The sequence below is a fragment of the Phalacrocorax aristotelis genome, chromosome 1 (assembly GCF_949628215.1).
Source record: "Phalacrocorax aristotelis chromosome 1, bGulAri2.1, whole genome shotgun sequence".
NCBI classification, from domain to species: domain Eukaryota; kingdom Metazoa; phylum Chordata; class Aves; order Suliformes; family Phalacrocoracidae; genus Phalacrocorax; species Phalacrocorax aristotelis.
In genome coordinates, this window is record NC_134276.1 from 168,067,425 (window position 1) to 168,095,018 (window position 27,594).

Sequence of the window (27,594 nt, forward strand, 5' to 3'; positions counted from 1 at the left end):
CTGTTGCAGTGGTATGGTGCATGAGTAAAGTCTAAATGCATTTCGTAGTATGTCTTACAAGTTCTAATTTTGTCTTGTTTGCTTTTCTCCCCCTGTAAAATAGGATGTGGCAGCATTAGAGAGCCAGCCTTTACTTGGATTCACAGTCAGTGAAGTCAAAGATGAAAACTCAGAGTCTAGAGTGTTCCATTTACTGCACAAAAACACTTTATTTTATATATTCAAAGCAGATGATCCCCATTCAGCTCAAAAGTAAGAAACTACTTGAACTAATTCTGTTACTTTTTTCTAGAAAACATTTCAGAAGTCATAAATGTTAGTAATCACAGATTAAGCATATATACAAAAGACTCATATTACATAATATGTAAATAAAACTTCAGTTACTTAAACACAAGGTCCTGGTTTCGTTAGGACTTCTGAAATGCTTGAACTGAAGAAGCAGATTGTCTTCTGCAAAAGAACAAATGTAGGAGAATGGAAAAGTCTAAGATAAAATAAGATAAATTCATTTTCGTAGCCCATCCCCCTATCTGTGGTCTGCCCAAGTGAAAATTGAATGTCACCTCTGGAAAAATCCAGAAAATGTGTTTTAAGAATTAACTGATATGTCCCTTTTTATTTCCAGCTGTAAAATTTAGTTCTTTTTAATGAATATATGGCAGTGAAAAATAAAGCAAACCCTAAAAAGTAAGGGACGGAAGTTTGAAGCGAGTGTGCAGATGTGCACAAGCACCTAGGCACACTTAATATGTTCAGAGCAAAAGCTTGAATTCAAAGAACACTCACACAAGCTGTTTCATTTCAAATCCTGCTGACGTGTCAGAGTTTGGAGTCATATCTATCAATTTATTTGTTGTCTTCTATATAAAATAACCTAGAAGTTTGCCATTGGTCAGTAGAAAACATTTGCTGTATTAAACATGGAGGAAACTAGAAATGAGCATGAAAGCAATACATTTATCTTGCCTACACGCCTAGCTTATCTGACTGGTTCCACTGCAGTTTTCCTGAATGAATTATACATTAATAAAATAGATTTCATGTGCTAACTAGTCCATTATTAATACTTAGCATTCAAATGGCTGCAGGTATAGAGGTGTGCAAATAGTGATATTCTAAAAAACAAAGTACCCAGGGCTACTGAAAATTTTAAACAGCTGAGAACATGTTTAATGACATTTCTCTACCCACAAAATCTGGAAGTCTTATTTGATATTTGGGAGCACTTTGTCTTGCAGATGCACACAAATGTTTCCTTGTTAATTAAGATAGTATTCTCTTGTTTCCACTGTGTCCTCATTTGTGTTATATAAAACAAAACTAAAATCCAAGGCATTCAATAGCTTTGTTTTCCTATTCAGACAATGGCTTTTGTCATCAGTAGGAAAACTTGAAATTGGATGTACTCTATTTTACTGAGGCAAGGAATAACAATAAATTACAGCAATATAATAATATTAGTAGAATAATATTGTATATTATATATAATTATATATCATAGTAATATACTATATGGATATAAGTGATTAATAGTAAGTAGTACCTTAAATTGCAAGCTTTCTCCATGTATTTAATATCCTGAGGAGGTTTATGCTGAACCTCCAGAATAAATGCTGCTTCAATAGCATTAAAGGAAGAAAAACAAAGAACATGCTGTTGGCCTGTTTGCATCAGTAGACACTATTTTTTCCTGTTAGGGCCAAAGAAATATCTGATATATTTGTGAAAATGCAGTAACAAATTTTAAGAGATGTTTACTTTTTGATGAGCTTTTAAATTTGTTAGTCCAGTACCCTGTGCAATGCTTAAGCTCTTTATGAATTTGTTGTATTTGTATTCCATTTTAATTATTTTTAATGAATACACGGCAGTGGAAAATACAGTGAGCCCTAAAAAGTAAGAGATAGAAGTTGAGTTGTGTGTTCAGAGAGGCATCAGCACTTACACATGCTGAATATGTGCATACCAAAAGCTGAAATTCAAAGAACATGGATACAAAGTTAAACACTCACGGTGAGGAAGAGCTAACATTCAGATAACTAGCATTCAGATAACACGTGAATACTAAGACAGGGTTGTATTTCTGTGATAAAGATAATTTTATAATCTTTGTCTCATTCAGTTCTTGCAAGATTTTAGCTGAGGGAAAAAAAATAATCAGTATCTGGGCCCCTTAACTTTACATGCACACAGTTCAGCCCTCACTCAGGAGACAAAATTATTCCATTTTTTACTGTATTGGTCAGCGTAGCATTGGAGTGCTTCAGAAGCATTAATTTTTGCAGCATTCTTGAGAAGGTGTGGATGTTTATCACCCCATAATCAATTAGGAACAGAAACCACAGCTGTAGGGGGTAAAAGTGTCTGAATATTAACTTCGAATGTCCAGTTTGAGACACCTCAGATCAGCTGTTTGGGACTTCCCCCCACTTTACATATACTTGTATTTTCACAGATATGATGTGCAGGGTGTCTGTTAATATGTGATCCAGTAGTAGCATATATGGTGTGTGTGAATATGGGGGAACTTCTGTCGTCATGTGAAGGCACCATTCCTCCAGCCCAGCCCATGTGCCCTGTGGATTCCTCCCTCAGCGCCACTAGCTCTTCACTAATACCCTTGTACCAGCTGCAAAAGCAGAGGGCGTGGGTTAGGCAGGTGGCTACCTCAGATATAGCAGGGTCCTCACTCATCCCAGATCACATTTGCAGTGAAATAAGGGGAGGGAGTATTGGTTTTTTTTAAAAGGTATGCAACCATGTTAGTAAAGTTGGCAGAACTTTGGCATATCCTACTTTTTGAGCGTTTGAATCCCCAGCTTCACTTGTTCTTCACGCATGTAACTTCAGTACGGAAGAGGTATGGAAAAAGGCTTCTCTCGTCTGGCCTTGTACTGATACCTGATACATCTCTAGCAAGCCTTGTATGTTTGGACCCACTGGACAGATTTCTGGCATTTGCACTAGCAAACCAACTGGTAATGGAAGGTTGATGTTATTTCTTGTGTGAATCTGTAGCTAGTCCCAGCAGTGTGATTTATACTTTTACCAGCAACTTCCTAACAGTATTTCATTTTCTGATAGGTGGATAGAAGCCTTTCAGGAAGGCACCGTATTATAGTAGCATCAGCATCGTGTCTGCAAGTTTAGAGGAAAATGTCCAAGGATGGTGGTAAAACAGAGCACAGCAGCTCTTCAAAGAAGCAGAATCCTGCCATCTCAACCTACACAAAACTGTATATTTGTCAGGATTGGGAGCTGTTGCATTTTTAGTGTAAGGTAATATTTTTTTAAAGAATTGTGTGTATTTCTGTGTTGATACAAACTGTGTTATTTATTAAATTCCAGTGTTTACTTCAATGGTCAGAATTACTTGCAAGGTCTACAGTGAGGTCCAAAGTGCCCATGTCTTCAGAATGGCAGGTGGTTGGTCAACATATTGATAAAGCTTGTGCTTTTTTTAAAAAAAACAAAATGTAAAACAAATACGTTGCAATTGTACAGTTCCTCATAATTTGTGTATAGGTCTTGAGCTGCTGATGCCCACTTTGCAGTTTAGGAATAACAGATCAGAATAGGAATTTCAAAGGTCTTTGTTGGATCTTCGTTGGTTATGTAAACTCCTTTATGAGAAGTTGTATAATATTGCCGCTCCTTTCCTTGAATGGTAGTTGAAATCTTGCATACCAGGACACTAAAACAGGACAACAAATTCTGTATCACAGAAGCAATGGCGAAGTACGGTTCAATTATTAAAATAGAGAAAAGGGAAAAATATTTTTAAACAGACTTTGCAATTACAGAGATAAGGCACTAGAGCTTTTACAGTACTATAAATACCAAAGAGACAAATGAGTTACCTTCAAACAATTGCAGGATATATTTGCTTTTGTTTCCAGTAGTAATTTAAAGCAGAATAAAAAAAATACATTTTTGATATACAGGGAAAAGACAAAATATCTTGTTTCAAAACTTCGTGTCAAATGAATTCTGTACGCAGTATGAAACACACTATAATTGTTCAAAGAACGTTAAACAAATGTATGCACCCCCTCTCCCAAAATTGTAAACTATTGTATATTTAAATACTATGTTTAAACTGGAATTGCCATACTGAGGAAACCCAGCCTTTTTAGTGCAGGTGGCATTGAAAGGTATACTGTTCTTTGAAATACCTTTTGTTTACACTATGATTTGTTCTGTTTGACACTTTAAAACACAATTCAGTTTTAGGTGTTTGGGTTTTACTTCTTTAAGAAAATTGTCAGTATACCTCATTAGGAAATACTTACTGATGATTCTGGTGCATTTATTCTATTTAACTTCTGAAATTTTTTTTAACACTGTAATAGCATAAGTGGAACTAGAACTATGAAAAACACATGAAAAGAAGCCATTTTTATGTCAAATGCAATGCATATGCAGCCAGTTAATTTTACTGTATGAAACACTTCTCAGTAGTCCTCTGAATCCAGCTAGTTGTGGTAACAGAATTAAGAGCAATTAACTTTTAATTGTTTGAATGCATGTTAATAGCTATTCTATGGCCTCACAAAGGAAAGAGAATAGAGGATAGAATAGTTAGTAGCCATCACAGAAAGGCCAAGAATAAAAATAGAAACCAGAACTCTCTTACTCCCTCAAATACCTCAAAATCAGGTCTAAGATAGTAACAGAGCTCAAAGAAGTTCGATTTTTCCAGAGCTGCTGTTAAGTTAGGAGCAGGCTTGGAAGCCAAATGCTTAATACTAAGCATACAAGTGATTGCATTGACTTCAAGTATTTCAGTGGAGTACCTTTCTGAGTCAGGGACTTAGGGCTATAGATCTGGCTTCCCTCATGAACACTAAAGATTGGGCCAGATAGTGTCTGAAAATCAGTGGGAGTCAGATCAAAACCTTTATTCTCTTTTATTTTAATACAAACATGACAAATTAATATTTTTATCTTGTTATATGTAAAGGGCTTTTACTTAATTTTCAAAAACAGCTGCTGTCTGAAGCCATGTCTTTATTAGCATGTCTCTTCAGGGTGCTTTCTGACATGGCTTTTACTGTATCCAAGACAAAACTCATACCAGTGTAACATAGATGCGATGTGGCTCTTCCAGTTGACATTATCAAAGGGAAGAGCTGCTTAATGTTTTTATAGAGACTGCACACTAGCTAGGATGCAATGCCGTGAACCTACGAATGAATCAGAAATTTGGCTAGGAGCAAGCTAATTTAACTTCAATTTATTGTTTGATATTTATCTCCCTGCTGCAAGACAGAACAATAAAAGTCAAATACGTACAGCATAAGGTCCCCAAGTTCTGCCTCATGTGTGGCGTCAAACTACCTCTCGAGGATTTCGTGCAGAGTGAGAAAAAGTTCAGTGTTCTGTAGAAGTCAGCGGACTTCTTCAGAAGCAGTTGATTAATCGAAAAATCTTTCTGTGACAGAAATAGATTGGAACGGAGCCTTAAAAACAATAGTACAATTATTGCAGTCTAATTCTGTGATATAAATTGTCTTTGTAAACCTGTTTGAATATTCTTTTCCTCTTTCTCCAGCACTAGTGCTTTGCGTCGTATGAAAACCCACAACATAGGCGTTTTCATAATGTTTTCAGATGGTTGCTTTTCAAACATCCTATTTCTCCAGCTCACCTCCCATTTTGATTCATTACCATCGAAAGTGTTCACTTCTTGATTTGACTAAACACTAAAACAAGACCAGAAGTTCTTAAAACACCTGGCTACCTCTTCTTATAAGAATCTGTAGTTAATAATTTAAGATTGGTTAGTGGAGTATGAGACAAGAATTATCATTGAATATTAGTTCTAGCATCTTTATTCTTGAATAAATGGAAGGTTCTAGGATCCTGGATTCTCTTTAACTTAAAGCTATTTTTTGTGCCCTAAGGACTTAAATGGATAGCTGAGCAGCTACAGAACACTTTTTACTAAACATTTTGTGTGTGGAAACTTGATTACTCGATTATTTGTATTATATTCTATCATAATGTAAAGAGATGTTTGGAAAGACACATTCAATGCATTTGTTTGCCGTAACTGCTGTCCCCTGTACTTACCATCCAAATAGGCTTTTATTTAGAGCAGTCCTAAATTGTACTGTCTAAATGAAAGAATAGAATCTTTATTTTGTAAATGAAAACAGTTTAAAGTTGTAAATATTTCTGTGGATATGTATCATTTTTGTATAAATAAATTCACATTAGTTAAGTCTCCATCTTTTTTTTGATAGTTTCAGGTTTTCATGTATTATGTAATTCATGTATTGATCTTTTTTTTTTTTTCAAAGAATTTGCTGTCATCATCCTGCACATCAGTCTTGCTTTGAAATTTGTACCATGTTTTGCCCTTATGAACAGAAAGCAGCCTGAAAATGTAGGCTGTGTGCACGGACTGACACTGCTGCTGGACAGACCACCCACAACACTGGTTTTAATCTAATTATCTTGTTCATGTCAGCCAAGACACTACACGCTCTCACCACCAAGTGCCTTTACTACAAAAATTATTTCCGGCTTCCTGCCCTTCTCTCTTTCCTTAGCTGCCTCTTGCTGTCTAGTTCTTTGCTTCCTATTCCCTCTTTCCCCAGCCCCCCCAAACTAAAAGCCCATGCCTTCATGAGTTTGTGATGTTTTCTGTAGAGCCCTTCCACAGCCAGGTGCAGAGCCTGTGCTGGAATGCAGCTTGCAGGCAAAACACGACAATCCAAAGAACTGCTCCTGAGTGGTCTCACCTGTAGGATACGAAGACGCAGGGTTTCATCTCCTGAAGCCACCTTCCAGCCCTGGGGCATGACGGCCCTTCCAAGTTTCATCAGCCCAGGAATGAACCAGGCTCCCTAAGCGCATGTGCTGTGATGTGGTGAGAGTTACAGCTCCGCGAGCAGAAACTGTAGCTGCAGCAACAGCTGGCTAGGATACATTAACTCAGAGTGCTTCATTAATGCAATATTCCTGAACATCTGTCTGTGGGGATGAAACAGTTCTGGAACATAGGATGCAGGATGAGAGGGCTATTCTCAGTCTCCTGGTGAATAGATGTACCCGTGGCAAAGCAAGCATCCTGAGAAACCATAATTCTAAAGAATTAGGGAGTTACGACTGCGTGAAGGTCAGATGAAGGGTGTTACGTACTAAATCCTTTTGCGAAATCCAGTTCCGCTGTATCTATCAAAGTGCGCCTGAATCACAGTTTCTGTTGGCGTAAGTATTTTAGCAGGGCCTGTGCAGGAGAGATTTTTCTGTCATGTTAGTTACGCTGCCTCCTTGTGCCGCTCTGACAGATGGTGGAGAGCAAGTTTTTTGATAATTTGCAGGAACAGCAGGGTTTTGCTTCTCTGCATGTTTTCGATAGGAATGTGTCTCTGGTAATCCTGGCTGACACAGCCACAAGGATGTGCCTTTGTAATACAGATCAAGAATGAATTGGGTCACTTGCTAAGAAAAAAAAATATGAAAACACGTTTTATTGATTACTGTAACATCTCTGCTCTATTGAGGATATCAGAATACTTGTCTGAAATAAACTTTGGTGCAAATTCCTGGGTATTTGTTAAATTAAACTGCAATAAGCTGCTTAATTTAGAAAGCAGATGTACTTCTCCAGCTAGTTTGGGAAGTGACAAGTACTGTACATTGAGAGCGACAGAACATTTGACACTTTCAGGAAATGCTTTGCAAGTTAATTGCTCCAGTTCAAAAATTCTTCATAAGGTTCATTTGCATTCGGCTTTTGGGAACGCATTTGATCAAAAAGCAAAATACGACACTTGCAAGTGCTGAGTGAAGCAGTGATCTTGAGCTAGGGTAGCTGTGGGGGTGGGAAGAAAAGCAGGGAAGGAATGGGCAAGATAAGAGCACAAGTTATTTTATTAATGTTAATGCATAAATTGCTTGTATTTGGGGTTTTTACATATCTCTGCTTCTCAGACGTTGATGCTTATGTCATCCAATTCAGTAGAAATTGCATAATATGGTCTAAATGAATTTCAGATAATCAAATTGTGCATACAGCCCCAGTGGCATAAACAATCTTTTGTTCCTGCCGATCTCCAACCACAGCTATACAATCTGCGTTGAACAGATGGAAGAGGAGGAGGAAAAAGGGACACATTTACAGTATACAACTCTTAAAATTAAGGTCACTAAAACAATTAGTATAAACTAAGTAATTAGCTAACACAACTTTGGTCCAAACGAATGTCGAGACGTGCCCTGAACAGCAGCAAGTCGCTCCTTTGGCACTTTTTTGAAAGCCCGCCTCTAGCCGGGAGCGCGCTCGGCAGCCAGGCTCCCCGCTGCCCTTCCAAACCCCCTTCAGAGCGGTGCTGACCCTTAAGGAGGTGACCTGCTGCTGCCATGCTGGCGGAGGAGGAAAAGCCCTTTCACACACCGCCGGCTGAGCTGCTGCGGGAACTGCGAGGGTACCTCACAGCGCGATGACGCTGTTTGGATCTTCATCGTGTTGCACGTTTCAAACCGAGCCGGCAGCCCCGCCTATGTGCCTGCCTCGGAGGGAAGACCCAACCGAGCTACCCTAAGCCTTGCGCTTGTCACGCCGAAGGCTGACGCGACCCCGTTTCCTCGCAGAGACCCGCGTCCCCCTCCCCGCTCCCCCGGAGCGACGCGGGGCACACACACCTCTCCCCACCCGTGAGGGAGCTTTACCCGGGGCCCAGCCCGCCGCCGCCGCCCCCCGCCCGCAACACCTCAGCTCGTGCTGCTCCCCACACCACGCCGCCCTGCGGCGCCGTTAGCGGCCGCCGGAAGGGTGGGGCAGGTGAGGCGCTCGCGGACCCCTCCCCGGCGGGCCCCCCCGCCCCGCCCCCCCAGGACGGCGGTCGGGCGCGAGCGCAGGCGCAGGCGCAGGCGCCGCGGCGGGGCGGGGCGGTGCCGAGCGGAGCGGAGCGGTGCCGAGGGGGCGGGGTCGCGAACTCTGACCTCCGGGAGCCGGAGCCGCCGCCGCCAAATAACCCCGCCGGAGAGGCCACCGGACCCGCCAGGTGAGGGGCTCCCGCGCTAGCAGACGCGGCCTGGTGGGGACAGCGCACATGGGGCGGCATGGGCTAACGGTGCCGGCCCGTGCGGGTGCCGGCTCGGTGCCTGCGGAGAGCGTGGCGCGGGGCGCCGCCCGTCCCTGTTCTGCCTCGCCTCCGGCCTCGGCGCGCCCCGCGGGCGGCCCCGCGTCCCCCGACCTTTCACCTACAGGAACCGCTTGTTCCTCCCGCCGCCCCGCATCCGGGCGGCGCCGGCTGCCGCTTCCCGCTGGCGCGGCGGGCTCCGGCTCCTCCGCCCGGGGAGGGGGATGCGGCCGGCGATGCCCCCCTCGCGCTGGGCTGTGCACGCCCCCCCACACTCCCCCGCCCTGGCCCCGCGCAGCCATTTTGTACGGGGCGCCGCTCTCTGGGCCCGCTGGCCCCGGCAGGAGGGCGAGCCCAGCGGCTGTCTCGCCGCCCCTTCCGTCCCCCTCGCCGCAGCCCCGCGGAGCCCCCTGGGGCAGGTAGAGGCGGGGGCAGCCCGGGGGGACTGGGGCGGGCCCGGACTGCGGGCTGAAACCTGGCCGCTGCGGTTCTCCCGGCGGCCCCCATCGTCCCGGTGGGGTGGCCCCGCCGCCCCCCGGCCCCTCTCTGCCTGCCGGTGCCCGCGCCCCGCAGCTCCGCTCTGCTCAGGCACCTCCGGCGGCTGCCTGGGCTTATGTGGGCTAGGGTGGTACGTCCCCTGTAACACCCGGTGTGAGTCCTGCTGGGGCAGATGGCCCTGTCCCTGCTCTTTATTTTGTCTCGCTGGGTGGGGTTTTTCTTTCCAGCTGCGGGGTTTGTGGGTCCTTTTTTTTCTCAGGGCTGCAATACGCTGTCTGAAACGTAAAAAACACAGCTCTGTACTGCAAGGTAAAATTATATTTGCACGTTGTGGAGGGAAGAGGGGAGATGGCATGTGTTGCGCAAATAAACTTGCGCAACACGGGGGAAAAAAAAAAAGGTCTTTTGACATTGGTTTTACTGCGAGATGAGTGTGTGGGCATGCTTCTTGGAAAACTGAGTAGGGCATTCTTCATGTGTGAAATCTCTGATCTGAAGCTACACCAATACCAGCATCAACAAGGTGGAGTTGGGAAAGTGGTGTAGTAGGAAGAACGGCATCTGCACCTATCATAGAAAAATAAGATGGCAAAAAATTAAAGTAGTTGTCTGTGGGACAGCTTCCTTGTTTTGGAATCAGCACTGTTTAGCTGAAAATATAAGTATCAGGGTGGGGAGGAGGGCAAAGCATCACATTACTGTACTGGATGAGGCAGTGTTCACCTAGTGACTCTTCTGCAGCTTGTAATTCTGGATGGCTTTTTCTGTAACAACATTTCTACCTGAAAATAACTCTCTGAATATTTTCCCCCTCATTAGTCCATGGTAGCCACTTGTGGCACATCCAACAGAGCGTTTAGCCTACAGCTTGTTTGTTGCTGTACAACTTTCTTCAAGTGCGTGCTGTATGAGGGAAGTCTTAAGGCCTGTGAAATGTTCTACTCCTCCTGTCTGTAGCTCTTTCTCCAGAAATATTGCAAACCCTCTCATATCACAGGACTAAGTATTTTCACATGATGGTGGTCCACTGTACGTGTGCATGTGCATGGTAACGTAAGGAACATAGCTGATCTAACCTGGTGGTGTGTGAGGTCCTCAGCTGCTTCTGCAGTGATTGCGGACTGCTGTAGCTGGATGATTGGACACCACTTACTCACTTTTGAATTCTGCAGCAAGATGCTTACTACAGAAAAGAGCTTGCAATAGATAAATTAACTAGCTTTAACGTTTCCTCTCCATTCTTGTTGATATTTCTGTTTTTCTTACTGGTTGTATTTTCTTGTGAAATGTTGACTTGAAAGGAACACACTTGGTGGGAGTTCTCATGTCTTTAAGAATAGCCATAGCCCAGCCTAGATTGTGGGATAGGAGGGGAGATCGGGTTTTGTTTTGTTTTAAAGCCTACCTAGATTTTTCTGTTGAAGCTTCTTCTGAAGACAAAGCCCTAAGAAAGACACGTAACTTTGAAGCTGACTTTGCTTTGGGGGAAGAGGGTTTGGACTAGATGACCTCCAGATGTACCTTTCAACATGAATTATTTTGTGATTGTGTTGTGTTATTAAATTGTATGGGTGGAGAGGGGAGCACCAGGAAACAAAACCAAACAAAAAGCCTCTGATACTGTAGCAAGCAGTTAAATAGTTCACATGCAAAATATAATTACAGAATGCTTAAAGCTAGTGTGCCAGTCCAGTGAACACTGGCTTTCATCTATAGTGTGAAATCTAAGTATTTACACTGGTAAGGTTGGCTTGGTTGTTCCTGATGCTGGTACTCAATTTTCGTTTTGATTTATGGTGTGCTCATTGTATTATGCAGTTAAAGTTTGTTCAGCCAGTGAAGTTGCTGGAGTTTCCTTACAGTTTGTGAAGGCAAGCAGTCTCCCTAAAGAAAGTAACCTGTGTCTAATGTCTAGGTCAAAAAAACCCTGAAAAAACCCAGCATCCTTTGCTTAAAGCAGGGAGCTTAACTGTGTATAAGGAATAGAGCAGTGTCAAATTTTTAATGTGCGCACATTTGTTCTGCCGGTGGGCAAAGTGTGGGTCTCAGCTGGCAGTGCTGCAGCCGGCAAAGGGTATGTGTACCTTTCCTGCTTCAGCAGCCATCCTGGCTTAAGCAGTTTTCATAGTAAGCTTTGCTAACCTGAGTTATTTTGGTTGATACAGGTCAGGGAGCTCTCGTGAGTATCTGCTTTCCCAGACCTGTTGGGGTATTAAGAGCCACTGTGAGGAAGCAGTAAGCAGCTGGGGTGGGTGTGGGGTCCGCAAGCTCTGCACAGCACAGCTGCCTGCGTATGCTTTTTGTCACACACAGGCTGCAGCATGCAAACCAACAGTGACCATCAGGGAAAACTAAACAATACCCAAGTCAGTTTCTGGTAAACTTTTTATGTTTGTTTTTTTTTTTACTCAGTGGTGTTTCAGACTGCTTTTAACACTTTAAACTCGTGCCTGTACGTTACTGGCATATGGTAAGCTGCTGCAGAACAGGATTTCATTCGTGTGAGAATGATGGCTAAAACTGCAAAGCTGTAGTTAATCAAGTCCTTACTCTGGTGTATGCAGACCTGTCTGTATTCTTATGCTTCAGGCAGCAGCTTTTGATTCCAGCGATTACTGTGTTAGATAGTATTCACCAAACTCTGAAAGCAACAAAGGATTATCTTCTGAAGAATCAAACTCTTAACTTCCAGTTCTTTGAGATTGGAATGTTGGTTGCATTTTCTGAGCAAGACCCATGAATCTTATGTTGCGGTGCTGCAGATTTTGTAAGGAAGTACATTCCTTCCTGAAAACCGTGGTCTAAGAACTGCCTTTCTGTATCAATATTTAGATTAATTTTGTTTGTTTGGCCGGGCCTTCTCTGAAAGGCTGTTCAAATTTGTTTAACTTAAACTACTTTTGTTCAACCTGATAGTAACAGAGGCTGGACCAAGCTAAGTATTTTACTACCTTTGTAGGAAGCTACACCAGAAACCTGAAAAACATCAACCAGCAAAATACTAAAGCCAAACCCTCTGCTGTTGTCATATTAGCTAAAATTAATAGTTATTTCATTCCAAATAAGTTGAGGTTGCTGTTTATAGCTTAGCAGTAACTTTGTGGTGTGAAAACTGCCCCATTTATTTTGGTAAGTTTCCTTTGAACTATTACCAAGACAGTGTGTCAACATAACCAATGCTTTCACTCTTGACTGACTTAATCTGGATATTTTTTCCAGAATGCTTTACATACATGTTTATAGAAATTTAAAAAAAAATCCAAAAACCCAACAAAACCAAAAAACAAACCACAAACTCTCTAACAAAATCCAATCCTGTGGCATTGATAATGCAAAAAAAAAAAAAGGTAAGAGGTTGGTAATGGTATTTATAAAGGGATATTTTTATCTGGAACAACGTCAACACTGATTTATAGGAAGGATGTGTGTGAAACTCAGGGTTTTTTTTCTGAAGGAAATTTCTGTGGATATGAACATGTGCAAGTTGTAAGGGGAGAGTTAGTAGTAGCACTATTGAAGAGGTCTGAAAGCCCTTTCCATAGTGTAACTTCATTTATCAACTACCTCATCTGTGGCTGTAGTTCGGTGAATGCTCTGAGCAGTCACATCACGCCACACCTATATGGTCAATTTGGTGTCATATATAAGCTGGTGTAACAATATGGGCTTTTTCCAAAAGAAATGGTCTTACTTCTCCATGTTCTTCTGTTATGTATAGCAATTGTTAGCTGCAGGGTGAGTAAATTCACAAGATGAGCTGACCTTACGGCTATACAACCACGAGGACAAATGTAGAGGGGGAACAAGGCTGTCGGACAGGATTGGGGCTACCCCTCTTTGTAAAGCGCTGTAATTATACCATAGTGGATGTAATGCCTCTCTGTTTCGGAAGGAAGGATTTGTACTCGCCGTGCTGTGATAGCATAATCTTTGTGTGCCAGGTAGGAGAATGCACCCAGCTGAACCTAATCCAGTGAAGGGGGGAGTCTTCAGTCAGATAAAGTTCCTGGTCTCGTTGGTTCATTGTGCAGCTTCAGCTCTGGTGTCGGGAACAAGTTTGGAGTTTTTTTCTTCCTGTACCAATGCAGGATTTTGCAAGCCTCAGGTGGAGATGCAGGCTATGGCTGACATTACACAGGGCAGCTTGACCTGATTAAATGGCTGTCTCCTTACCTAGCTCTGGCTTGTAGCCAGCGCTCATGTGAGTGGACTCAGCTTGTAGACAGTCCCCTCGCCTTTCCTCCTCCTTCCTTTCCCCCATTGTTTGTGGGGCTGGTGAGCTGAATCAGCTCTGTTAGCTGTTCAAGCAGATTCTAGAGATGGCATGATAAAAGCAACAGGAGCCCAGGACTAAAAGTGAGACAGGCCCTTTGGTGGCCCAAACTCCAAGAATGAATCAGCAGTCTCCTGAAAATTTATCCTAGCAACTCTGTTTTCTTGCTTCTCCTCCCACTGTAGCACTCACTTACATGAAAAAGCAATGAGAGCAATGATTCAAAATTAATTGTACAGGCATGCCTGCAAATGCATCTCTTTCTCTATTGCTGTGGGCCTTTTAATTATTCCCTTATGCTTTTGCAAGCATCTCATCTTCCCTTGTTTGCCTGCAGGTTTAGCTGCTTCAGTTTCCTGTGGTTTTCTCTCTCTTATATATGTACTCCCTAAATCTTGATGTCATGCAAATTTAATAAACAGTATCTAACTGGGTGTCAAGAGGCACATAAATATTCCTTAGTTCATTGATAAAGAGAATGTTACTCCTTTAAGTCTGCCAACTGTTCTGCCATCTTGAGCAATATGGTTTATAGAACGATAATCCAAGGATAGCTCATTTAGCTTCCCGTGTTCATTGTTTCATACAAGAAAAGCTCAATGAGCAGAGTAGCATAATTTGTTTCACAAATGCATTTGGATTCCTTGGCTTAATTTGTTATCTATAAAGCATTGCAGAATACCGTTCTGAAGTATAAAGAAATCTTAGTGCTTAAAGCAAGTAACAGAACCCCCTAACTCTGGCACTTCTAATCATAGAGCGATTGTTAAGTGCTTTCTGTTTTATGTGTAGGTTTTATTAAGCAAGTTTGGCACAGGTTATGCTGAATTCTTAATTACTTCATGATGAGCTTGAGAATGGAGATGAAGACTCGTTTCCATTTTAAGGTACAGGGAAGCTGTAAGCCTAGTGTGATGATCTGAGCTAAAATAGCGTATCCTTAGTCCATTTTCTGACACATGTTGAGATCATTTACTACTGAAGCAGTGTGACTATAGGGAGAGATTAAGACAGTATCTTCTAGGACGAAATGCTTTTCCAGTTAGCTTTCCATTACATTAACCTCTTGAGCTTTCCTAAAAAGTCATGCTGACATTGCTGTATCTTTTTTTATGGTGATATAAAAACAAAGGAAATTTCACAGTACAGTACAGTCATAACTAGTTAATTTGTATCTCAAAAGTATCTAGAAAAATTCTTCTGTATCTTTATTAGTTTAAAAGTGTATCTGATCTTCTATAGGTGGATTTAATTTGGGAAGGACCCCTCTGTTAACACACATTCCATGTGTATATAGTAGTTAGCAGAATAATTATGCATTCCATAGAAACACCGAGTCAAGCTAGTTTGTGACAGTGCCAGCAGTGTAAGTGAAACTACTCAAATTTTACAAGCATCATTTTTGCACCAGTCAAGCTACATGGTCCAGTGTTATGACATGTTTTTTGAAAAGTAAACTGAAGATCTCTGGGGTGGATAAGATTTTCTTGTGTTTTATCTTCATACCGATGTGGTTTGTTCTCGCTCGTTTAAAAGGTGTTAAATCAGAATCCAGGTATTTGGCAGTGGGGCAGCTAAATCAACAGTGCGATGTAATAGAACAAGAGAAGTTACCATTTATAGCAAGTGGAGAGTCCAAACATAAAGAAATATTCTTCCTGCTACTGCTTTAAGTCCTTAGTCTACACTGGTATAATATTTTGAAATACTATTAGTAGGAGCTTCCTACTAGGATAATTGAAGCTGTATAACTTTTGTCCCTGGAGAAGGGTGTGAGTTAAACATTGATGTCTTCTGGGTATAACTGTACTAGTGGAGAGGTTAGTGCTTCTGATTACCGACTCTCAAATCTACTGGCTGTTCTCGTGGGAATGTTTCCTAACCTATTTTAGTTGAAGTAAGCCAAAAACAATTTAAAAAGTAAGTCTTTCCGAAGTTATTTTGTCTAAAACATTGGGGGAAAATCTGGCACACAAAAACTGAGGAAGAAGTAGAGGAGAGTGGTTGAATTAGTGCAAGCTAATGAGTTTCCCACTGGCACAGTGGCTCACGGAGTGTTTATCTAAAGTAGTGATGGAAAACCATTGGCAATGATGCCAGGTTCAACCCCAACAAGTTTGGGCTAACACTGATGATAGTGGTGTATTTAAAAATAATTCTGACTCCTCCTGCTAAGAAGACAGTAACTCACTTACTAGGGGCATAAACTGGCAGTATTTACACAGGATTTACATACAGAAAGAGATTCTGGTTACATTTCATTTGAGTCTGAAGATTGAAGAGAGATGCCATAAATGCACATTGTGAGTAATACAGAGGAAGTCTAATGCCTGTCGTTTGTACAAATGTCTGCTTTTAGATGCTTTTTCTAATAAATTGAGTTGGGGGATTGAGGTTTTGAAAAAAGAGATGGATATATAATTACGTCTCTGTGAGTTTCTTTTTCAAAGGTTTTTGAAAGCTTTTTATTTAATTATGTGAGAAGCAATACAGTCAAGCACTCAAGAAATAACTTTGAAAACAAATGCAGTGATTTTACTTGTAATGCAGGTCTAATCAGTATAAATAGAGATGCTAATATTTGTGTTACTCTGTACCTAGAGCAACAGAAGAGGAGCCTTACTGTGTTGGTTATCTTATAAGAAAGTGATTTTTTTCCTGGCCCCAGAAATTTACCACTAATAAGAAAATACACAAACAGAACATCACAGACTGAGGGAATACAAGGGTACAAAATTAGAATATATTGGACAGTTGAAGAGACACTGATCTAATAATATTGACAGTCTAAATGTTGTCAGTTTTGACATTGTCAGCAACACATCTACTTTAAGACAAATTATGTATTTGTTCTGTAGAGTTTTAGGAAGAGTGTTTCCAATCTTAATGGCATATCTGCAGAAAGTTGCAGAAGAAAGTAAGAATTTAAGCAGTGAACAGTATCATTACCTCAGTGGTCAAGGGACAAAGCATTTCTTATCACTTCATTATTCAGAACCTTTGTGGTAAAAGTAAAGGCCAAGGATCTTGAGTCTGGTGCGAAAAGGGAAACCAGTAGAGCAATTAAGCAATAATTGCTATAAGCTACTGTAGACTCACTTGTTGAAGCAGTGAGTGAAGAAAATTTTTGCAAGAGTATTCAAAGTGAGATAGGAATGAGGTAACATTTAATTGGGCAATGTTTGCAAACAACTTAATGCTTGATAGCTCTCCTCCTTCCCCCTCTAGGAGTAATAATATAACTGTAATATTATTACAGTTCTTTTAATTGTGAGGCATTGTAAAGAAGATCCTAAAAGCATGTGCAGGTTTTCTCATGTTGTATTCTGTGGTCTTTTAGAATTCTGTCTCTTATCCTTTCATTGTTTTAGGTAACTTGAGACAGGAAATATTAATGTGATTAGCAGTCTTTAACTACCATCTGGATAAAGTTTGATTTAGCTTGATTTGTCTCATTCCCATTGAAAGGAGAACAAAACCTTCTCAAGGAAGAAACCGTCAATTATTCGACTCAATCTACTTCTTTCCTATACTAGCAGTAAAAAAACATTTCTCGTACGTTGCCTGATGTGTGCCTTGAAGGTGTGTGGCATGGTTTGGGCAAGCGTGGGGGGTAAAAAAAAAAAGGCATTTCTGAAATCAGGAAGACCCACATTATATGAGAACACCTTGAAGATTACTGCCAGTTATTGAAGATCAGAACTCAGACTGTGGCAACAGTTATTTAAATCTTTACTGGGAAATGAAGGTTTGCTCTAAATGTTTAAGTATTTCCCAACTTCAGATAGCTCTGAATTTAGAATATATTCATCATTTCATGTGAAACATTTCAGCTTTTGGGAATGTTGGCTGGAGTAACTCAGGAAAAGAAGCATTTAAAACCATGAAATATGTGCTAAATTTGTAAGTTTACATAATAGAAAAAAAAAAACAGCAAAAGCATTTTTTCCACTTAATTCTTTGCAGGGATCTCTAAAGAGTGATTAAGCATACCTGATGTGAAGTTTGATATAGATACCTTAGGTATGCAAAAGGTGAGCTATGAAACTTTTTACATCTGTCCCAAGGTTAGCACGGGATTTGTTGATGGCCAGTTCTCCTTGACCTCTCCTGCCCCCTCGTCTCCAGTGTCAAGATGCGCAACCTAAGGGGTAGCTACTTCTCGGAGAGGCAGCCTTGCTGCTTTACACAAGTGGAAGTGGTGCTTGACTCCACATTGAGCCACACTGGGCGGGCTGAAAACAAAGGGTACAGTTTCATAGTGCAGTTGAACTGAATTATCAGCCCCCCACCAACAACAATGGAAAGGGAGGTTTGCCTCCTCTGTCTTTTTTTTCTTCCCTCCCTTGACTCCTAACAACATATTCTCCCTTTTCTCTGTGGTGGAGTAAATCTGACTGCAAAATAAATTAGTTCACTGTGCTTACCTAGCAGATGTTTGGTGCATTTCTGATACGTTAGTTTTCTGTCTTTTTTTTTTTTTAATGAGTTGAATTATCCTAGTGTGTGTTCAACACCACCACAGCTTGGCCAGGGTTGGCTGGACCTCCTCCCCAGTGGTGAGCTGTAATTCTGTTCAAACTGCCTTTGAAACTATGCTCTGACTCTACAAATAAGGAAGAAGTTTCTGTCAGTTCAGTTCCTTCAGCTGATTCCTCACGGCATTGTCTATACCAATGCTAGTACAAGAAGAGATGAAATAATAAAGCAAAAATGGGGAATGGGGTAGGAAAGCCTGTTCCAGCTAGCCATTTCAGTACTTGGGCTGTGGCATGAAATGCTGCCTGACAGTTTATAATTTAAACATTGAAGTTAGTGAGGTTTTTCACCTTTATACATGTTCTTCAGAGCAAAGTCACGTGTTTATTAGAGGTGATTTAAGTTAAGGCATTTCAGTACAGAGTACCATTGTTATAAATACTGGATTTGTCAGTTCGTGCCCTTGTGTTTAGGGATTGCTAAGTTAAATAAAACAACACACAAAGGAACCTGCCACGGAATGTTTATGCAACCTGAAATTGCAAGTGTCAATTATAAAACATCATGTAATAATAACCAATACTTGTCAATAATACTCTTTGATTTCACATTACTAAAAAAAAAGAAAACATAAGGGAATAATCCTGTAAAAATGTATCAGTTTTTCATTGTATGTAACTACAAGTCACGCTGGTTACAAAGGATGCGTTAAGAAAGCATGAAGCTATGCACCAACATGACCCATAGCCTCACTTACGCCATGTCAGGTAAATGAGGGAGGAACCTGATTTTCATTAGTCTTTATTTTAGGGTGTAGTTGAGAGTGATATTTGCATGTGTCAGAGCCACTAATCACTTACATTTTTTTTTTCCTTAAAGTCCATGGAAATTCTATCTCCTCAGGCCAAAATTAAGATTACACTCTCTGATATGTAATCAAGGACATCAGTGCAACTCCTGACAGTTAGCACTCCTAGCTGTCACCCCTCCTATAATGTACAGATGGCCAAGGTGCTGTGGAGCCAGTTGCTGTACATTACTGTTTACTGCATGGCGTTTTAACACAAACAGTAAAGACAAACTTTGGAATAATGCACTGCTCTCTGGTGATTCAGCGGCCAGTTCAGAAGTAGCTCATCCACCTGTATGTCTGGGGTGAGAAGATGAGATGGAGGATTAATTCAGTAAGGTGTTGCAAGCTATGCTGCCTGTACTTGCAAGAGCTGACCAGTGTTTCAGACTGGTCACTTGCTTCTGAGAATTTGAATCAGTGCTTGACTCACTTGCAAGAGCCGTAGTGGGACCAAGATACTGACTGCTAAGGAGTATTAACCTGCTGGTTGTTCTTTTGTACACAAAGGAGTTTCATCTGCTGAAGTGAAGCTAGCAGAGAATCATATCCTCATAATAACATATCCTCTTCCAATGCATCACTTACTACTGTAAACACTAATTTAAAAAACCTCCTTTCATAGCTCTTTAATCATGTAGCAGTTGTCAGGTGGTACATATGTGAATTATATCTAGGAAAGAACCTAGTTATTGTGCTAGTCAAAAACACACTTCATGCTGTTGCAATCCTTTCATTGTAGTATTTTTCTGGGCAATGGATTTCTGCAGGGAGGTTATAACAACTGCATGTCAGAGGTGGTATGCTTAATATTTTTATTGGTTATCAACATGGTTTCCAGGGCTGTCCTCTAAGTTATCAAGAGCTAGTGTATACTGTATGTCTACCAGCTTCTTGCCTGAAATTTTCGGTTGCTACTAGTATACAGCTGTAGCAAGAAAACACTGACAGCATTAACATTTTTATTTAAATAGTAGTCTGAGTTAAGGAAACAATATGTTAATAGTCCATGCAAACTATTAAAATGTTCTGTGACTTTTACATAGCAATTCATTTTTGTGGTCTGACCATAGTAGTTGCAGATTCTTACTCAAGTGAGTGTATTCGTTTTCCATTGTATGCGTGCCGGCATGTGCTCATGCTTAGATTATTTGTCTAGCTTTGACAGCTGGTTCTGCATCCATGAGTTTCCTTGTGCTTATTGCAGGCAGTGTGAAGATGTAGGACAGCCTCAACCAATTCTGGAGATTCTTCCTCATCATAAGAGTTCGATCTTGTTTGTGTGCTTGAAGTACTCTGTTCACACAAGTCTAGTGCAAATGGGAAGCAGATGGATCTTCTAGATAAAGCTGCAAAAATTCACTTCTAATGGTTTATACTTCTCTGAGAGTTAGTTTCCTTATGGCTGGGGCATCATAGTTGAATACATGTGTGTTCGTTCACTGCAAGGTAAAAGATGCTAGTTTAAATTGCTTTCAGTTTTTAAGCTACCTTGTTTTACTAATACATCTTAGCTGTGAGGACAGTCACATCTGGTTTAGGAGAACTAACTAGCAGGTGCAAAGTGATTTCTTAAAGCACACACCTCGATTCTGAAGGTTGGTCTTTTTGTTTGCTATCGAGACAACACTGCAGAAGCGTGCCTCTGAGCTACGGGATGATCTAACTAGCAGCACAGAATCATTCTGTGCTGATGAGCAATGGAAAGGCTTTTGTTTTGGTTTGAGGTTTCTGTGTCTCAACAGGATTGGGATGGATGGGATTCATACTTCAAGCTCATAGCTGGTGAATTCATTACTATGCTCAAGAATTTGTACATTTTCAAGACGAGTTTCCCTCTTAATTTTTCAACTTTTATTGTTAACCACTTGTAGGTAAAAGAGTAACTTTTTTTTTTCCTAAAAGGCACTGTTAGGTGCAGCTAAGTATTAATGTTAAAACCAGCATTCTTAAAAGCTTTCCTTCTGTGGTGGTTGAGACCCTCAATGATGGACACTTAAGTGTTTGTTGTGCTTTTTTTTTCCTGAGACCTGTGCCATTTACAAGTCATTCTCTAAAGAATGCAGTTGCTGAGAAAAACCTCCCTGAAGGTGCTTTGAATGGAGAGGTGACATTTTTCAAGTTCTGAAATAGCTGGATTTGAAAGCTCTTTTGAACACAGATTTATTTCTTTGTTCTGAGAATCACATTTCAAAGAAAATCTTTTTGACCAGTAAAATTCTTCTGACTGGGGAAGGGTAGGAGCATCACTTGTTTAGGAAATATTAATCCAGTTAGGCTTTCAAAGTCCCTTGTAATTTCATTACAATTTTATTTAACAATCATCACCTTTAAAGCAGTTTAATTCTAAACAGTTTGCCAAAGGATTTGCCACCACTGCCCTTTGGGCTTTCTTTAATTTTGTGTGTTTTGGGGGCACAGAGACTGTATTGCTACAACTGAGTACATCTTGGAGGTTGAGATTGAGTAACAGTCTGTCTTGTTCCAAATTCATTCCTGCTTTTTTTCTCATCTCTAATTTAGGATTCCTGAAAAAAAAAGTAAGTCATCAAGACAGGGAATCTCTTTTAGAGAACCTCCTCCACTGCTCGTAAGAGTAACGTGGAGTATACTTACAGTGCTCCTAACAGCAAGAATGAAGGATGCCTATGGCCAATTCTGTGATTTGAAAGAGCTGAATATTTTCAATATTTTATTAGTCCTGTTTGATAACACTGAATTAATAATGTAAAAACACTTGCTCTCTCTCATAACTATTCATCTCACTCACAAGAGAGAGATCTTGTTACAGACATTGTTAGCACCAGTATGGAATTCTGCCATAACCAGTACAAATTCTCCCCGTGCTCTTGGTGAGGATTTGGCAGCATGGCAAAGAATACAAAGTCCAACATCTCAAAGATGAGACACCAATTAGTTCTGTGTTGGGACCTGAAAAGGCCAGTATCTATTAAGAAGAGGGCAAACTACTAAGAGGTTGAAAAAGTCTGTGCTGAAGAGTGTTTCTACTACAGAACACAAAGTTTAGCTATAGATAAGATCATGTGTGTGAAACTTTATAACTGCATTGCTTTCCCTGCATTATTTTTAAAAGTAGCTTTGACCATTAAGGTTCTCACAATTAAAAGATAATACCCTTCCTAGAAACAGGGAGCGAGGCAAGAAGATAGATCCGTGTCAATCTCCTCATTGTACAGTACTTTAGCTTATGGACCAGAAGTCTCTGCTAGGCCACTTCACTGTCATTAAGTGTTGCCTGTTCTGTCCTGTGGCTGTGTGTTCCTTTTCTTCATCCTCTGTTTCTTGTTTCTTCACCAGGTTCATCTGTGAGATCCAAAAATAAGTGTTTGTAAACTCCAAGGCTCATCTTGCAACAATTTATAGACCTGTGGGAAAGTATGGATGGCTTCAGATGGCTTAAGATTATGTAAATTAATGCTGCTGTGGAAAGGTGTGATCTTAAGTTCCCCATCACCACTGGTACGGCAGTAGCATTTGCATGGTAATGAGCAAGTGCAAGTCTTTCCTTGGGCTGAGAACTAACATGGACAAAAATAAAACTGTGCTGCTGGCTGTGAAGTCACAGGTGTAGCTGTGCTGGCAGCAGGGAGGGAGGTTGGAAACTCAGAGCAAAAGGTAGATTAGGGCGAGCCCTTTTGGTGACAGAGTTGTTTTGAATAAGGTAGTAATGAGTCTGCAACATTAAAAAGAAATTACCTTTCATCCGTGTTAAGACTGTGGACAAAGTACTTGTGGAGGCTTGGAGAAAACAGATGTCTCCATATTTCATTTACTGAATTTGTGGCAAAAATATTAATGTGTTGATATGTTTATTTAAAGTAATTGTATGACAGAACATTAAAAAGAATCTTTAATTATAATTTTGCAGTGCCACAGGTATGAGAAGTAAGATTTTTTTTTATTCTTCATGTCTGAGTCAATTTCTGTAAAAGTTATTTTCTAGATTTTGCCTCCTGTGCAAATTCAGTGTTTGACTGCAAGCTTTTACTAGATGAACAATAAATTAAGCTTTTCTTTTCACTGTACTGTATCGTCTTACATTTCCATGTGCTGCTGAGTTGGTGCAATACAGCTATAGCAGTAATAATTAGTATTCTTGTTGGAACATGCTAATTCTGCAGGCCAAAACACTAGGATTTTTAGAAAAGCATAAAATAAAGTAGCTGTAGGCTCTGTTGGGAAATATGACTAAAATTGAGGAGGTCATAATCATACTTTGTTACAGGAAGGATTATAGACCTGGCTTTTCTGATGGGAAAATTATATCGATGTAGTCTGTTTTCTTTTGGGAAAATAATGTAGAAAATGCTAGAGACAGTGATTGCAGAATGGAAGATGTTACTGCTGTCTCAACAGGCTGACATAAGTGAATATATATTCTCCATAAAATCAGTTTAAACTGCTCAAAATAAGCTTTTTTTTTTTTGTGCATAGTTCTTTAAACTACACACTCAGTGAAGTATAACTTTAAAACTAGATAACTGTTTATTGTGTCCTGGAAAATAGCTGTGCAGTAGACCTATGTGGAGACAGTCAAAAATTGTGCAAATCAAACTGCTTTCAAAATATTGGGATTTTTTTTGTAATTGCAAGCGATTGTTGTTGTTCCTGTAGCTAAGAAAATAGTGCATTTTTGGGTTGTACAGTATTCCAGGTGGTAAGGGACATTAGGTCTCTAGTCCAAAACCCTACTCAAAGCAGGACCAGCTCTGAGATCAGACTAGAATGTCAGCATTTTACTTAGTTTACCTTTAATTTTTTTGCAAAATATCTTCATATGCACAGTATTTCTGGTACGTCAAATTGTCACAAAGCAGTAAGATCTTCCTCTGAAATAACTCTTTGCAAAACGTACGTTTTTTCTTACCCAAAAGTGTGTCTGCGTTACTAAATAATTCTCTAATTTGCTTTTAAGATATTAAGCTTTCCTTTTAACTTTTTTAATGACGTAGTACTAATTTCTGGCACTGTGTGTATACACAGTGCAATATGTTGTTGCTAGTAAGTATTTTATTTAAAAGATTAAAACATCTGATAGAATGTGCTGGCTGACTTGAAAGCACTCTTTGAGTAGTGGTTGTGCTGCAGCTCACTGCATGCAGAAGTGGGTTAATAGAGTGTTCCTACAAGGGAAAGGCCGTTTATTAGATCTTCTAAGGAAATAATGCTTTTTTTCAATGTAAGCTTCAGTCTCTTATGTTTTATGGGTATGCCTGTTCCTGCAGCATGCTGATGGGTGATTAAGAATGGTCTACAGTGCCCAAATATTTCTGTAGTCTTCCCTTCCACACATCGGTCAGGGTTTAGTATACAGCTATGCGCACTCCAAGGCCTGTAGTTCTTGCCCTAGTGAAGAGGGATCTCTCTTTCCAATTATAAGAGCAGAATGAGCTTCAAAATGAGTTACATTTCTATTTGCATAGTTGATTGGGAAAGTTTAGAGATCACTGGAGTAGGAGATAGTTCCTAAAAGTTCTAGCAAAGTGTAAGAGTGAAAACCAACTAGCTATATATACAGCTTTTCTACATATGTAACTACTTTCATTATCATTCTAACTTTTTGTATGGTTACACAGCACCATTCATGTGTGTGAAATAAATCTTTTATACTGTGTAAAATATCCTTTATACTGACAGCATTTATGTTCATACAGGAAAATGTGTGCGGGTATTAAACATCTTTTTAACTCTGCCTGCAATGAGAGGGCATGTAACCTGTGGACCTTGTATAGTTGAAACAAAGCAAATTTAGTATGTGGACAGATCCTTTAGTGTAAGAGCACTGTCTTGGTTTACAGAATAAGTAAATACGACAGTGATTTTAATACAGCTTTTGTCAGGAAAACTAAGTGTTCATAGTGCTTCATAATTTGTGTTTGTTCCTTTTAAGTACTGCCTAGTGAATATTTGTAAATCAGTACCCAAACAAACAAGGCACACATCTGAATACTTCATACTGCATTAGTGTAGTAGTGTCTGTTAAATCCTACAAAATTCTTCATAAGAAGATTTGGACTACTTATGCTGTAACTACAGTACTGATGGCAAAACAGCATCTGTTTTTTTTAAACATGTATATTTTCTGCCTCCCAAGTAGTTCCTCCTAGTAATTATAAAATTGACCTTCAAACACTCCTGTTAATACTAAAAAAATCAGTATGAGTTCAGAAGAAGTTAGATTCTCCCCATTTATTTGCATTAACAAAATTGGCTCTGTTCTGGTTTCTAAGATGTTAATTATGTCCCTGCTGATGTCATGATCAATAATATACTTCTCACAGGGAGTTTATTATATTGTTGCTCTTTGGGAAAGCAGAAAGAAAAATAGGAAGTCTCTATGTGAGTTACCTGAGTAAAAGGATACAGAAGTTTACAAATAGAAAATAAATTACTACTCTTATAATCAAACCTTAAATTCTGCAGGGGTGTCACCTTCAGGCAGCTATGAACATACTTTACTTACATGAACTATGTTTTCCCCAATATATTTTTCATATTAAGGCTATAGGTGTTAAGCATCTTCTTTGCTTTCTTTGACAGGAAATTTCTGGTGATTAAAGATCATGGCAACCATAGAGGAACTGGCCCATCAAATTATTGAACAGCAAATGGGAGAGGTACAAAAATTTTGAGTCCTATTTAAGAGACACTGAATAATAAAACACACAGACTTATATGTAAAAACCAAAATAATAAGAGAGAATAATTTTTAATACACGCAAAGCTTCCCGAGACTCTCCCATGGAAGACTAGAAGAACGTGCTATGTCCATTTTAAAGTTATGCTGCAAAGTCTTTCTTGCCAAAGTTTGCCCCACAGAAATGAAGCTAAGGAAGATCTAGGAGTGTTTCCAGTAAGTGACCAGCTGTTCAGCTCTGCTTTCTGGGCCTGTAGTGGTCTTAAGAGAGCCCTCTGGTTGTAGAGTTGCTTTGCTCACTTTCAGTCAAAAACTTTACAATCAAGAGAGTTGTCAGTACATAACTTCTACTTTTCAATTAAGCAATTGCTTCAGGTGTCATTTTTTGTGTTCATGAGTAAAGGTTTGCCATGCTCTTCACTGTGAAATATTTGTCGGTGTTTGGTATGAGTCAAAAGGAAGATGAAACTCTTATTTCTGCGAACTTCTGGTTTTCATTTTCTGTAACCTGTGTACAGAATCTGACTGCAGCCAGAGGACAATGTCCAGAGTTACACAGATAGTTTGGGAGCGTGGATAAGAGCATACATACTTATCCAGAAGGTTTCATTGTAGTATAGACTATTTAAAATTAGCACCGCTTTAAATTAGATAGAAGCAGTATCTTATTTGTCTTAAATAAATGACATTTTTTAGCTTGAAATAATACCCACTCTTCGTTTCTTGTCTAGACATAGACTTACTTTTCAAGTAACTTTAGTTCTTCCCAGTCTTGATTTCAGATAGGAAGGTTATGGGGGGGGTAGAATGGTTAATTCTATTCTGTATACATTCTTGTCACTTTTATTCTGTAGCATCTGAATGTTGCTAAGGCTTTCTCAAAGGATAGAAGTGATTTATGTGTTGTGTGGTGTTTTCTTTCTTTCACTTGTCCTCTACATAGATGAGAATGGTGTGTCCAGTGTAGATTTATTTTGGTAATATAATTCCTTGCGGAGGTCTAAATAGGGCTGTATTTCCTGTTGGGGGTTTTTGGTTGGTGTTTGTTTTTTTTTTTTAAAGTACAGGCTAGTCAAAGCTAACCAAAGTGTACGTGCTACTTGGAAAAGAGGATGGTGTGGTGATGGTTTTTAGCCTCTGTGAGGGTGGTTTCTCAATTTCATAATGTGATTCCATGAGAGACTGAGCTGACTTAGTATCTCAGTGCCACGGGAGAGGGAAGGTCCTCTTTCTGTTTCTGACCTTACTTAATTTCCACAGTAGCAGCAAAGCTAACCCAGCCAAAACAGTCGGGAGGTTTTCTGCTGGGTTAGTGCCTTGAGTAGGTTCTGAGAAGGCTCTAACAAGTACCAGAGCCAGCGTAAAGGAGATGGCAGGTAGCCAAAGGAAGGCAGGGGAGAAGGCAGAGGGGAGTGGAGGTGTGACACTGCAGAGAGCTGTTGGCCGTTTCTGTTCACGGTGAAACTGCAGCCTTAGAATTTTCATGGATATCGTTCTGTCAGCAGTGTCCTTTAGCAAGGTTCTACTGTGCCCGAGACTGTCATGTCTTATTAGGCGGCAGTGCAGCTTAAGCATTCCCCAGCCCTCACTTAGCCATTATTCTCACGCTATGCTAGTCTTGCTCATGTAAGCGCTCTGTGTCATTGTCTGGTGGACAAAAAAAAAAATTAGGGGATAGTGGAGGAAGGTCTTCTCCCAGTTGGGGTCAGTTCCCTTATCTGGTGCAGCCCAACATGAC

At 40.3% G+C, this 27,594-nt stretch overlaps 2 protein-coding genes across 8 annotated transcripts in view; both read left to right on the plus strand.

Moving 5' to 3' along the window:
* The window catches only part of FGD6 (FYVE, RhoGEF and PH domain containing 6), an 80,394-nt gene extending 74,160 nt beyond the window's left edge, over nt 1–6,234 (plus strand). Inside the window, exons 20-21 of the mRNA XM_075080624.1 lie at nt 104–252; nt 3,088–6,234. Of these exons, the coding sequence (XP_074936725.1) occupies nt 104–252; nt 3,088–3,124 (186 nt within the window). The 3' untranslated portion in view covers nt 3,125–6,234. The remainder of the gene's footprint in view (nt 1–103; nt 253–3,087) is intronic.
* A 2,662-nt stretch (nt 6,235–8,896) lies between these two features.
* Nucleotides 8,897–27,594, plus strand: part of NR2C1 (nuclear receptor subfamily 2 group C member 1) — a 57,077-nt gene continuing 38,379 nt past the window's right edge. The window contains exons 1-2 of one of the 7 annotated variants that reach the window (XM_075080625.1): nt 8,917–9,020; nt 25,760–25,836. In XM_075080625.1, the coding sequence (XP_074936726.1) occupies nt 25,783–25,836 (54 nt within the window). In that variant the 5' untranslated portion in view covers nt 8,917–9,020; nt 25,760–25,782. Of the gene's footprint in view, nt 9,021–9,068; nt 9,518–9,855; nt 9,906–25,759; nt 25,837–27,594 lie in introns of those variants that run through there. The other 6 variants (XM_075080632.1, XM_075080626.1, XM_075080627.1 and 3 more) reach the window with 6 other exon arrangements.